We start from the raw sequence: 13738 nt of genomic DNA on the forward strand, positions 1-13738 counted from the left end.
CTAGTAATGAAATTGAATCAGTAGTCAAAATATTCCCAACAAACAAAAGTCCAGGATCAGACTGCTTCACAGGAGAATGCTACAAAACATTTAAAGACTTAACACCTATCCTTCTCAAACTATTTCAAAAAATAGAAGAGGAAGGAACACTTTTAAATGCATTTTACAAGGTCAGCATCACCCTGATACCAAAACCACACAAAGATACCACAAGGAAATTAAAAGACAATATGTCCACACAAATAGATGCAAAATCCACAACAAAATATTAGCAGACTGCATTCAACAATGCAATAGAAGGATAATTTACCATTATCAAATGGGATTTATCCCAGGGATGCAAGGATGGTTCAATCTGCAAATCAATCAAAGTGGCACACCATGTTAACAAATTAAAGAGTAAATATCATATGATCATCCAATAGATGAAGAGGATTTTGACAAAATCTGACATCCATTTATGAAAAAAACGCTGAACAAAGTGGGTATAGAGGGAATATACTGCAACATAACAAAGACCATATATGACAAGCTCACAGCTCACATCATACTCAATGGTGAAAAGTTGAAAGCATTTCCTCTAAGATGAGGAAGCCTAGCAGTACACTTTTTGACATCAGTCTTAGCAACATTCTTTTGGATATGTCTTCTCAGGCAAGGGAAACAAAAGCAAAAATAAACAAATGGGACTACAACAAACTGAAAAGCTTTTGCAAAGCAAACGAAACTATCAACAAAATGAAAAGGTAGCCTACTGAATTGGAGAAGATATTTGCAAATGATATATCTGATAAGGGGGTCAGTATCTAAAATATACAAAAAACTCACACAAATCAACATAAAAATCCCCAAATAACCCAATTAAAAAATGGTCTGAGGGGCTTCCCTGGTGGTGCAGTGGTAGAGAGTCTGCCTGCCGATGCAGGGGACACGGGTTTGTGCCCTGGTCCGGGAGGTTCCCACATGCCGAGGAGCGGCTGGGCCCGTAAGCCATGGCTGCTGGGCCTGTGTGTCCGGAGTCTGTGCTCCGGGATGGGAGAGGCCGCAGCAGTGAGAGGCCCGCGTACCGAAAAAAAAAAAAAAAAGGTCTGAGGACCTGACATACAGATGGCCAAAAGACACATGAAAAGATGCTCAACATCACTAATCATCAGGGAGCTGTAAATCAAAACCATACTGAGATATCAATGCATACTTGTCAGAATGGCCATCGTCAAAAAGACAACAAGTAACAAGTGTTGGTGAGGATGTGGGGAAAAGGGAACTTGTACACAGTTGGTGGAAATGTAAGTTGGTGAAATCACTATGGAAAACAGTATGGAGGTTCCTCAAAAAATTAAAAATACAACTGTCATGTGATCTAGAAATTTTATTTCTGGGTATTTACCCTAAGAAACCAAAAATGCTAATTTGAAAAGATATATGCATACCCATGTTCATTGCAGCATTATTTACGATAGCCGAGATATGGAAGCAACCTAAGTGTCCATCAATGTATGAATTCCTCATCCAAAGAAGATGAGATGTGTATATATATATATATATATATATATATATATATATATATATATATATATACACACACACACAATGGAATATTCCTCAGCCATAAAAAAATGAAATCTTGCCATTTGTGACAACACAGATGGATCTAGAGGGTATTATGGTAAGTGAAATAAGCCATACAGAGAAAGACAAATATCATATGATACCACTTATATGGGGTATCTAAAAAAATAGAACAAACAAACAAAACAAAATAACAGACTCATAGATACAGAGAACAAATGGGTGGTTTCTAGAGGGTGGGTGGGAAAGGTAAAGGGAATTAAGAGATACAAATTTCCAGTTATAAAATAAATAAGCCACAGGGATATAATACACAGCAGAAGGAATATGGTCAATAATATTGTAATAAATTTGTATGCAGACAGATGATTACTAGATTTATTTTGATGGTCATTGAATAAAGTATGCAAATGTCAATGTAGTACATGTGAAAGTAACATAACATGGCACATCAATTATATTTCAATTTTCAAAAAAGACTCCATATTTTTAGAAAGTTCCCTGGCTGATTTTGCTAATGATAAAGACAGAGAATGACTGCTAAAAAGCGTGTTTAAAGAGGACAGTTATTAAGACAAAATGAATTTTATTTACATGAGAAGAAAGCAGCTGTCAAGAGAATGGAATATTACCCTTTTATTTTCAGGAGAAGAACTATCACAGTCTTAATTTTTATAATTCATCTTTGAACTATTCCCTGAATCTTCATATTTCTTTATGTAACTAAAGCAAGGAGGGGCAAGCTTTCCAGTTTCTGCAGAGCCATGGGGACTCTGATTTTGTGCAGTCCATTCTTGCAAATAAACACAGGAGCGTCTCTGTGGTGGGCCTAATTTTCTCTATCTCTTAAATCAGAGGGCTAGGAGGACAAGGATTTAGGTTGGGGAGAGCCCTAAGATCCTATAACCACAGCAGCCATAGGACTAACTGCTCCTCAACATTAGAAACACATGCATGTCTGAAATCTCTCCTGCCTCATCCCTGACCTTAGTCTAGTATTTCTAAAAAGCAAGAATAGAAAAGAAACAAACAAAGCAAAATCACTTAACTTATAGTTTTGCAAAATCAAAAGAACTACATTTGAAAGGAGACAGTGTTCTGAAAGCAGAATGTACACCAGAATTTCGATTCTTGCCTTACAACTTTCTTCAGTGTCTGTAATTTACCACAATCTTTATTGCTGAAAACTATATAATTTTATTACCTCAAGTGTTTTAGAAAGTCGTCATTTGAAAAAAGTTTTTAACTAATTAAAAATTCACCACTGTAATGCATTATGAAACACATTGAGAGGATACATTTTATAGCTAAAGTTGTTATGGCTTGTCTAACCAAGCGGTAATTTGTATCTTTCTGTTACAGATTTGGATAGGTTCTGGCAAATCTTGGGTTTTATTTAATTAAGTTTGAAGATGAATTAGTAAGTGGTGCAAACAATCTCTGCGGTATGTTTCCTATGGTAACTTGCCTCAAATCCTAATTGGTGTTAATTCTGTGTATTGTAAATGCTTGAATTTAAAACTTTAAAATGAGTGTGTAAGGTTCTTTTTGTAATTATGAGATATCGTAAAGTGTGAATCCATTAAAAAAAGGAGACAGTGTTCAGTGCAGTGTTCAAAAGCAGGGGCTGAGCAGGGGTCCACCACTGCTGAGCTGAGGATCATGGACTAGTTACTGGATCTCTCTCAACCTCAATTTCCTCCTCTGTAAGATCACGGAAATAATAATCCCACTTCATCAGATTGTTGTGGAGACTAACACCAATAACCTCCGTAAAGACCTCAGTATCATGCCTAGTCACAGAATATTATTTTTATTTCCACATTTTGTAGCTTTTTAGAATATTGCCAACAAAGATTTTAAAGTCAGATGTCATTTTTATAAACAGACTTGCTCCAGGGAAGAGAGGAAATAAACACCTCACCTTTAGCCCTGGAGATTGTAATGAGGCTTCGTACCCAGTAATTCTAGGAATTAATTGCTTTTAACCATGCTTCAGGTTCAATATTCCACACAACAAAGTGTGCTTCTAAGTGTCCTATTAATCTCCTAAGGGTTTTTGTGAGGACCACCTGTGATTCTCTCGGGTCCTTTAGAGCTGAAATATTTTATTAGTTAAAAGCCCGTAAAGCATTTAAAATTGCTGTTTGATGTCTATTGTACTACTGGAAATTCCATAAGTTCTTCCTACTTATTTGGTAGAGTTGAGGGTGCTTGGACAGCCTCGCTTCCTATCTTTTTTTTTTTTTTGCGGTACGCGGGCCTCTCACTGCCGCGGCCTCTCCCGCTGTGGAGCACAGGCTCCGGAAGCGCAGGCTCAGCGGCCATGGCTCACGGGCCCAGCCCCTCCGCGGCACGCGGGACCCTCCCAGACCGGGGCACGAACCCGCGTCCCCTGCATCGGCAGGCGGACTCTCATCCACTGCGCCACCAGGGAAGCCCTCGCTTCCTATCTTTTCTTCTGCTTTTCTCCAACTCTATTGATACTCATTTTATGATCCCCTCAGAAGTGAACTCTCAGCCTTATTAGCCTCATGCATCAGTATTTCATAAAAATCAGGCAAGAATACCAAATACCTTTGCAATAAAGATCAAACAGGCTCCAGGTTCCCTGGTGTGTACAGAAAATGAAGGCCTTTCCCACCAACTTGTAGCCTGGGTCACAGGTGTAGTTGACTGTCATCCCAGGAAGATATGGAGAGGCATGTCCTGCAATGTGGTGGCCATTGTGGATCTTGGGTGGATGTGGACAAGCTAAGAACAAATTCCCACCAAAACACAAGAAAAGACATTCAGTTCAACTTAGAAGTATGAACACTCCAACACATCTAATAATATCTCTGTCTATTAGAATCACAAGAAAACCCAAGGCAGGCAGGTCCCAACGCACTAAATGTTTGCTTATCAGTGGGAAAACCAATTGTCTAAAGCCAGACTTCTCAGCCTTTAAACAGGACCATCTGTAATCTCTACTTGTAAACTGCATCAGGTGGGAATACCGCTAGGATACACAAACTACCAATTCAGTGCATTCTGTCCTCACTGGAGGACGGAGCTCGTGTGGATAATCACAGCCACAAGTGCACCTGGTTGTCTGGTACTGTCGTTTAAAGCCAGACTAATATGTAAAAGGAATGAGCTACAGAGGTCAAGAGCACAACCTTACACTCCACTTCTCCAGGGCATCCTGAGTTCCCTTGGCTAAAGGTGAGATGAAGGGTCAACAAAATACGGTCACAGGCTGGAGCAGAACTCAGAAATAACAAAAGTAGGATGAATTCCTATATCAGAGTTTCCTTAATTATTTCTACAACATCATCAATTCTGAAATATATTACTAACATCAACATGTGCTTTTTGCTCTGCACACCCATCCATCTAGTATAAAGACAACTCAGTAGAGATGGCATAACAATGTTTTCTTTGGCATTTGTTTTCAGTGCTTTGAAAATATTCCCTATAAATTCTAGGCTTCACTGATTCTCTCCACTCTCTCCTCTCTTCACCATCCCACAATCATCACTCCAGAGGGAAGGGTCATCAGAATACCCCCAACTGGGACAGAGTGTGGCACATCTAAAGCCATCTGTTATTCACCTGGCAGGTAATTCTGTCCCATGTTTATAACAAAGCTATATTCACAAGCAAAGAGGACTGTCACTACAGAAATACGGAGCTTTGGCCTAGACATACTGATCCTTCTAGGGCATGGGGAAATGTGCACTGACCAGTAGGAACAGAAAGTTCACAGCGAGGGGCAGGGCCACTCCAAACCCCATTTCCCTGACTATCACTGGTACAGCGGATGGTGCTCTCCCCAGTGAGGGTGAAGGTCATCCTTCTGTCTGGGTGGGAGTCACATGTGTAACCAATTTCTTCTCCATAAGGAATGTCTCCCAGAGAAGTTCCTGTGTGTTTCCCATTAAGGATAGCTGGAGGATTTGGACAAAAGATTTCTAGAAAGAACACAAAAGTTTTAGGTTCCATTAGTTTCAATCAAAAGTATTATAAAATAATTATGCCCTGTGATTGTTGTATTAATACATTTTTTCTATGACAACGTACTTAAATTGGATGGAACTGAAATATGTAAGGCTTCCTCTGAGAAGGATCTAACTCAGGTGAGACAAATTACAGTTTGTTGTAAAAGTACAAAATACCCTTCAGGTAGCTAATTTTTTAATCTGTTTGGAGTTAATTAATTTGGTTTTTTTTTCCAGCAACCGTTTTATTGACTACTTTATGTCAGGCATCATAAGAATCCTGGGTTGACAATGGGGTACAACACAGACAAGATTTTTCCCTCAAAGATTTGAAATTCTAGGGAAATCTGGGTTAAGTTTATTAAACGTGGACTATCATTTTCAGCAGATGTAAATTTTTCTTGATGACTCAAGACAATTATCATCAGTACCAATACCAAATATACAACAGTGTCATCAGACTACATTGATTCCCATAGGGCTCTTTATAGCCAGATTAAAGGGCCTCAGGGAGCCTGTTTTTCTTCTTCCTTTTTTGTTTTTTCTTTCTTTGAAGCTATCAGCTGTCATTTCTTTCTGTCAAACAGTGTATCTGTTTCTAGCAGTTCCCTCCCTGAAACTAATCTGATGCTCTTAATATGGTACCAATTTAGGAAGAGATATCAGATCTTGTCAGAAACGTGTATAAAGTGAGGGTACACTAATGATTGACTTCTCATACCTGGATTTTAACTAGGTGCTTGTTTTTCCAGTTTACTTATATATTTATTTTCAGCTTTATGTGTCACAGGAAGGTGGAGCTTGCTTGATATCTGCGTTTAATACATATTTAATGTTCTTGTAAAGCTCCACCATAATCCCATAAAATGTTCAAACAGACTTCTAGCAAAGCGTTTTAACAAAATCCAAAATAAAATGAACAATCTAATCATCAGGAAAAGGCATTTTAAAAAGTCTTAGTAAACAGAGTAGGACAAATCAGTATTGTTTTTGTACATAGAACACTTTTATATATTTATCAATTTCTGAATCTTTATTTGAGTTTTATTGAAATTTAGGGCACCTCACCATTTCAAATATTGACTCACCTTCCTGCACCACACTAATTTATCCTATAAATGTTTTCTTTTCTCTGTAACACTTACCACTTTTTGACATACTATTTTATATATTCTATTTTAAAATTTGCTTACTGGTTTATTTTCATTGTCTGCCTCCTTGAACAGAAAATGAACCTCGCAAGAGCAGGGTTAACACTATTCAGCACTCTCTCTAGATTCAAAGTCCTGGCACATGGGAAGCCTTCCTCAATAAATACCATGAACAAAATGAGAGGCTGAATAAATGGTTCAGATATGTGAGAAGATAAAAGGACATAAAAATTTAAGAGAAATTACTCCTTGGTGATAAAACTGAAAAAGTAAATGAATAAAGAAATTTTGGTGTACTGTCATGTCATCTACTTTCTCCCCACATATTCCCCACAAAATTCAACACTGACATTAAACTAGTGACTTACAGATTAGTAATATGAACACATGATGTATAATACCTGCCAAACCTTTTTTGAAATTCTTCCAACAAAGAAGTATTTTACCAGTAATTTGTTAAATAAAGTACCAGACAACAGGTGATTCCATGAGGTGAAACATACTAGAACAACATAAGGGGAGATATCCAGATTGCAGAGTTCTTCTTTCTACTCACGTTCACACACAGGAACACTGCTGTTCCAAAGGCTTTTCATTCCAACCAAGACACAATGACAAGCAGAGCTGCCTTTTAACCGGAACCTAAGGGAGAAAGAGGTAGCAAGTAGGGGAGAAATTCCCATTTCTCCATCTTCATTGATAGATGGTAAGCTTTCTCACTTCAGCCTAAATACCATTAAGTCTCAGTTCTTTAGGAACCTGAATTCAGTAGTTGCCAGAAATTCAGAAGCCAAAGTTTTCTAAAGTATCACAGGGTCCTGTGACAGACAAAGCAATCAGAACTTGTACACTTAATAGTCAAACAAAAAACATAGCCCAGTGTCACCTCAAAAGTCCCTGAACACAGAGGTGGACTCTCCCCTGTGCCCTAGACCCACACCCATCTCTCACTGACAGTCCTCTGACATTCCTCTTATCCTCATTAGTGGGTCATGAGCAAGAACAGCTCCTGATCTGGGGAAGCAAAGCAGGGAACATCGGGAAAGAGAACCGACATTGCTCTTCTTGCCACCAGAGCTGTAATGGCCAGAAGGAGGCTCACAGAGGTCTCTGCCACTGAAATGCCCAGATTATTATTAGATCCTAGGGTCCTTATGAAATCTGCTCATCATTATTGGGTGGCAGACTTTGTAAAAGTCAAAGATTCCTGGAAATTATTAAAAATAACTACTATATTGCCCAGTCTTGTTACCTCCCACAGAGAGTGCATTCTACTGAGAGTCCTAGATCCACATGAATAACTAGTAATATTACCTGCAACTATAACATTGGCCATTATGATTCCAATGTCAAAGACTTTACTGATGCAAACAGATGTGATTGTATTAAAAATACTTGCCCATATACTATTACAAATTCCAGTACTGATTAGTTTTTAGTTTCCTAAAACAACCTTTGCCTGATTATCACATTGCAAACAATTTTTGTCTTATACATTAAACTTTTTATTAGTAAATTTCCCACAGAACTGTAATTTTCTGCCTCCAAACAACGACTTCCCCATTTACTTCAAGCTCCAACCATGAATTCAAGATTAGTGTCTATATTTATGATTGTATTCAACATTGAATTGCATGTGCCAATTTCTTTATCTCCTGATAGTGGTGCCCCTGGGTACTGACACATTTCAAAACTGCTCAGAAGTCAGTCTCCCCAGGTACTTCTATTCCACAGGTCAGCCTCACTTTTTGGATTAACTCCCGAACCCAAGAGAGTCACTACCCAACACTGTGTTCCTGGTCTCTATTCCAGGTCACACTTACCCCTCATTACAGATGAAGGATACTTTTGCTCCAAGCTGGAAATTAAGTGGAAAGAGCACACGTCCATTAGGAAGTTGGTCCAGGAAGTCAGCACATGATTTCACTAGGAATAAAAACACAGGAGTAAGATGTCCATGTGAGGGACAAAGAGATTGATCCGCAAACCAGATGAAAGTATAGGCACCTGCACATCTGGGAGCTTCTGGGCTCCAGTCTCCCTGGGGCATACAGCGCAGAGAAGCAGCCCCTTTGAGATCATAGCCAGGCTCACAGCTGTAGAACACTTCCTGGTCAGAGGAAAAGTCACCCTTGTGGCTTGGGATGTGCTTACCATGCAGGATTTCTGGAGGTGGTTGACATACTGAGGAAAGAACAGCAAGGTACCTGTCAATTATGGAGAAATATCTTTTACCATATCCTGTGCCTACCAGGGAGTTTAAAAATCTTATTTACACAGTGTGGATTTTAAAAGAAAAGATTTGCTAGTTCAGTACCCACAGTTTACTGATGAGCAAACTAAGGCCACAGGGCAAAGCTATGAGTAGAATGAATCTTTCTCCAACACCTTCTCTGTTTTTTCTACTAAAACATTCCTAAGACTACAAGCAGAATGTTCCTTTTGCTTTCTAGGACTGGCCATCCAGCACAGAGCTGTGAGAGCTGGTGGACTGTTCCACCTCTTACACTTCCTAGAAAGCTCTCCTTTCTGGCTTCAACAAGGAATACCTTTGCCCAAGTGTCATCCAACAGACCCCACACCTAGCTTACGGTACAGTTAGTCACCCATCCCCCTTCATCTTTTTTCCCAGATCCTCCTTGAGAACTGTAAGCTTCTGCTTGGTCCCTATGTGCCAGTCTGGAGTCTTTGCATTCCACTGCTAAGCCAGGCATTTTAGCATAAAAAGACAAGAGAAGCCACCAAGAACAAAATCCCCTTAAAAGAAAAAAGCTGTAGACTTTTAAAAGAGGGAACATATTGTTTAGAGTATATTTTGACTCAAAGTTTGGCTGCTTCCATCCACAGACCAATTGGTGTGTTCTCAGGGCATCAGAACACACTTGAGCCTCAATCTGAACTGTATATAGTGGAATAAAAATGAAAACAATTGCTTGGATTTGAGCAAGTTGTTTCCACTTCCTGAGCCTCAGGGTTTTCAGTAATAACATAGGGGAGTTGGAACAGAATGACTGACATCTAAGGCTTTTTAATCTGATGCTATCATTTCGGAACCCATGGCTCATTTGCTTTCTGACCTTCTCCAATGATAGATCAATGTCATTGTTATCATACAGTATTGTTCATAGTACACTTCACTACACATTATCATTGAGCTCTGCAATCAGAAAGGCTCTTGAATTCTAGGCCTTATTCTGTTATTTACTAGTTCTGTGACCTGGGCATAGTTCCCTAACATCCCTAAGACTCAGTTTTCTCAGTGTAAATAGGAATAAGTATAGTTCCTACCTTATATGTTTGCTTAAGTATTAAATTAAACAATGTATATAAAATGGGTGCATTACAGATGGGACAGAGCAAGCATTACTTGACAATTATTATTATCAGAGGTAACAGATAGTAAAGCTAGTATTATGTTTAGAGTGTTTATCCCAATTTCATAGCCTTGCATGCCTATACACACACATGCATACCCTTTCCTTAGTTTCAACAACTCCTACCATTTATACTCCCTAAACCCCCAGCAGAGTCTCAGTGGATGAAACTCACCCCTGGAGCAGCTTGGCAGCTCAGGTACCCATGTGTTGTTGGCCCGGCATTGCACAGTGTTGGACCCTCTTATGACAAAGCCAGGCTGACAGCTAAATCTCACAATCTCATTTAAGGAAAATGAACTCTTATTTCCTGACACTCTAATTCCATTTTCAACTTCTGGAGTTGTGCATTTATTAGCAGAAATACACTGAGGAGGTAGGCTGCTCCAAACACCAAGTTGATTGTCTTTGCTGGTACAGTATATTGACTGTTCTCCCACGAGGTCAAACAGCTTTTCTCCATCTGGTCCAGTGTGACACTGATAAGTTACCACTGTTGCATATTGATAAACGTTTCTATTGCTGCTGTAGAATTCTCCGTTGGATATGGCTGGGGGTGGCTCACAATGTATACCTGGGATAAAGGAGAGTGTGGTAAACAACAGCTTATTTTTTTATTTTTTAATACAACTTTTTAAGAGAAGTTTTAGTTGCAGAACAAAATTGAAGGGAAAGTACAGAGATTTTTCAAACACCTTCTGCCCTTACAAATGTGTAGTCTCCTCCATTATCAACATCCCCCAGCAGAGTGGTACATTTGTTACAACTGATGAACATACATTGACACCTAATAATCACTCAACATTACAGTTTGCATCAGGGTTCACTCTTGGTTTGCAAATTTTGTGGGTTTCAACAAATATGTAATGACATGTTTCTATCATTATGGTATCATGCAAAGTATTTTCATTTCCCTAAAATCCCTCAGTGCTCTGCCCATTAATCCCACCCCCAACCCATCCCCTGGCAACCACTGATGCTATTACTGTCTCTGTTATTTTGCCTTTTCCAGAATTATTATTTTTTTACTATGAATTATTTTACTATGAATTTAAATAACAAATACAAAGAATCAAGTCACTTCCTAAACTGTAATTACAGTACTGTTCTTTTATTCTAATATTTGCTAATATCATGTTATTTACATAGCTGAAATTTAGTTGTGTATGATTGGGTTCTGTCCATAATAATTTCATATAAAGTATCCATGTATTATTATGGTTTACATACTTATGATTTTAAATGGATAATCTATGTGATTTTATCATAGATTGTTAAGTTATTTACTTACTGCTGGGCTATTTTTTCTATTGTTTATTTAATAACATCTTTGCAGGTTAAATATATTACCTCTGCCACTACTCATCAAGTAAAGACCAAAAAGAAAAGAGTCATGTCAGTATGTGTTGATGCTTTTTTCCCTCCCCTTTTATTAACAATGAACTGGTCATTCATATCTGAACAAAAGTGCCTCTGCACATTACACCAGAACACCCAGGAAATTTTTATCCACCCATGCTTCAGGAAGTGGGTCGGTTGGACCTTGGAGGGGGGGCACAGATCCACTCTCACTTGCTGTAATTGGAGAAGAAGCAAAACTGAAGACTACAAAACAGGGTGGACATGCAAGGAGATAGAGAATTTGTGGAAGCCTAGCCAGCCTGATGGGAGAATCAGGCACAGTATAAGAGGAGGATAGAGATGAGTTTGGAGGCAGAGGAAAGGGAGTGAGTTCCCCTGTCCCAGGCGAGTTCTCAAGGAGTGAGTTCCCCTGCCCCAGGAGACCCTGGCAGCGGCTGGTCTTTCCCCTCTGGTGACAATAGCAAGTTCCCTTACAGAGGAGGTGAAAAGCAAAAGTGTTGAATGATTAACTGCCTGGTTACCCAGTTGCAACTGGAGGGAGCCATTGCTCTCCAGCAGCACGAATTTCTGAGAAGGGACCTCCTTGACTTGGGGGAGGGAAAGGAAAGGGAAAGAGATGGACAAGAATAACAAAGAACGTTGAAGGAATTCTTTGCCTGCTGTCTGCTTTGAGATTTTAGCTCTACTGGAGGATCCTCTTACTGCTCAGTGGTGCTTACAGAAGCCACAGTTGCTAAGCCCACACCTCTCCTCACTCTGCCGCCAGCTTTTCCTATGCCAGGTTTTTTGTTTGTTTGTTTGTTGTACCTTTCCTCCCAAGTGCAGCCCCAGAGCCAACTCAGGTAAAAAGAAACCAAAACTTGAGCTATAGTGCCACCTGTTGAATTGCAAAAATCAAAGTAAACAACTAAGAAAGGTATGTTCTACTTCAAATGACCATTTTGTCAAACATTATGAAAAGTCACAGTAATATGGTACCACAAAAACCCCAATAATTCTCTAGCAACCGAATCCAAAGGCACAGAATATTGCAATCTGACTAAAAAAGAATTCAAAATAGCTGATATAAAGAGATTTAATGAGCTACAACAAGACTCAGAAAGGCAATTCAATGAACTCAGGAATAAAATTAATAAACAAGAAGAAGTTATTTACCAAAGAGACTGAAATTTTTAAAAAGAACCAGAAAAATTCTGGAGATGAATAATTCAATGAATCAGATGAAGAATGCATTAGCAAGCTTAGGAAATAGGGCAGATTAGGTCAAAGAAAGAATAGCAGCCTGGAGGATAGGAATTTAGAAATGACTCAGAAGAGGGGAGAGAACTAAGATTTTTAAAAAGTAAAGAAGACCTATGAATCAATTACAGGAAAAAAAGTGTAAAAAATACAAACACATGGAGGCTAAACAATAAACTATTAAATAGCCAAGAGATCACTGAAGAAATCAAAGAGGGAATCAAAAAATACCTAGAAACAAATTACAGTAAAAACATGATGACCCAAAACCTAAGGGATGCAGCAAAAGCAGTTCTAAGAGGGAAGTTTATAGCAATACAATCCTACCTCAAGAAACAAGAAACATCTCAAATAAACAAACTAACCTTACACCTAAAGCAATTGGAGAAAGAACAAAAACCCCCCCAAAGTTAGCAGAAGGAAAGAAATCATAAAGATCAGATAAGAAATACATGAAAAAGAAATGAAGGAAACAATAGCAAAAATCAATAAAACTAAAAGGTGGTTCTTTGAGAAGATAAACAAAATTGATAAACCATTAGCCAGATTCATGAAGAAAAAATGGAGAAGACTCAAATCAACAGAATTAGAAATGAAAAAGGAGAAGTACCCACTGACACTGCAGAAATACAAAGGATCATGAGAGATTACTACAAGCAACTATATGCCAATAAAATGGACAACCTGGAATAAATGAACAAATTCTTAGAAAAGCAGAACCTTCCGAGATGGAACCAGGAATAAACAGAAAATATAAACACACCAATCACAAGCACTGAAATTGAAACTGTGATTAAAAATCTTCCAATAAACAAAAGCCCAGGACCAGATGCCTTCACAGGTAAATTCTATCAAACACTTAGAGAACAGCTAACACCTATCTTTCTCAAACTCTTCCAAAATATAGCAAGGGAGGAACAGTCCCAAATTCATTCTACGAGGTCACTATCACCCTGATACCAAAACCACTCAAAGATGTCACAAAGAAAGAAAACTACAGGCCAATATCATTGATGAGCATAGATGCAAAAATCCTCAACAAAATACTAGCAAACAGAAA

General features: G+C 38.6%; 1 protein-coding gene across 1 annotated transcript in view; it reads right to left on the reverse strand.

Annotated features, from left to right (window-relative positions):
* CR1 (complement C3b/C4b receptor 1 (Knops blood group)) overlaps positions 1–13738 on the reverse strand; it is a gene marked incomplete at its 5' end in the record, with an annotated part of 113235 nt that overhangs the window by 25224 nt on the left and 74273 nt on the right. The window contains 6 exons of the mRNA XM_082612243.1: positions 4147–4323; positions 5298–5525; positions 7260–7345; positions 8527–8629; positions 8711–8887; positions 10253–10651. Coding sequence (XP_082468369.1) covers positions 4147–4323; positions 5298–5525; positions 7260–7345; positions 8527–8629; positions 8711–8887; positions 10253–10651 — 1170 coding nt within the window. The remainder of the gene's footprint in view (positions 1–4146; positions 4324–5297; positions 5526–7259; positions 7346–8526; positions 8630–8710; positions 8888–10252; positions 10652–13738) is intronic.

This window comes from Mesoplodon mirus (genome assembly GCF_964341445.2).
Source record: "Mesoplodon mirus genome assembly, chromosome: 3".
Taxonomy (NCBI): domain Eukaryota; kingdom Metazoa; phylum Chordata; class Mammalia; order Artiodactyla; family Ziphiidae; genus Mesoplodon; species Mesoplodon mirus.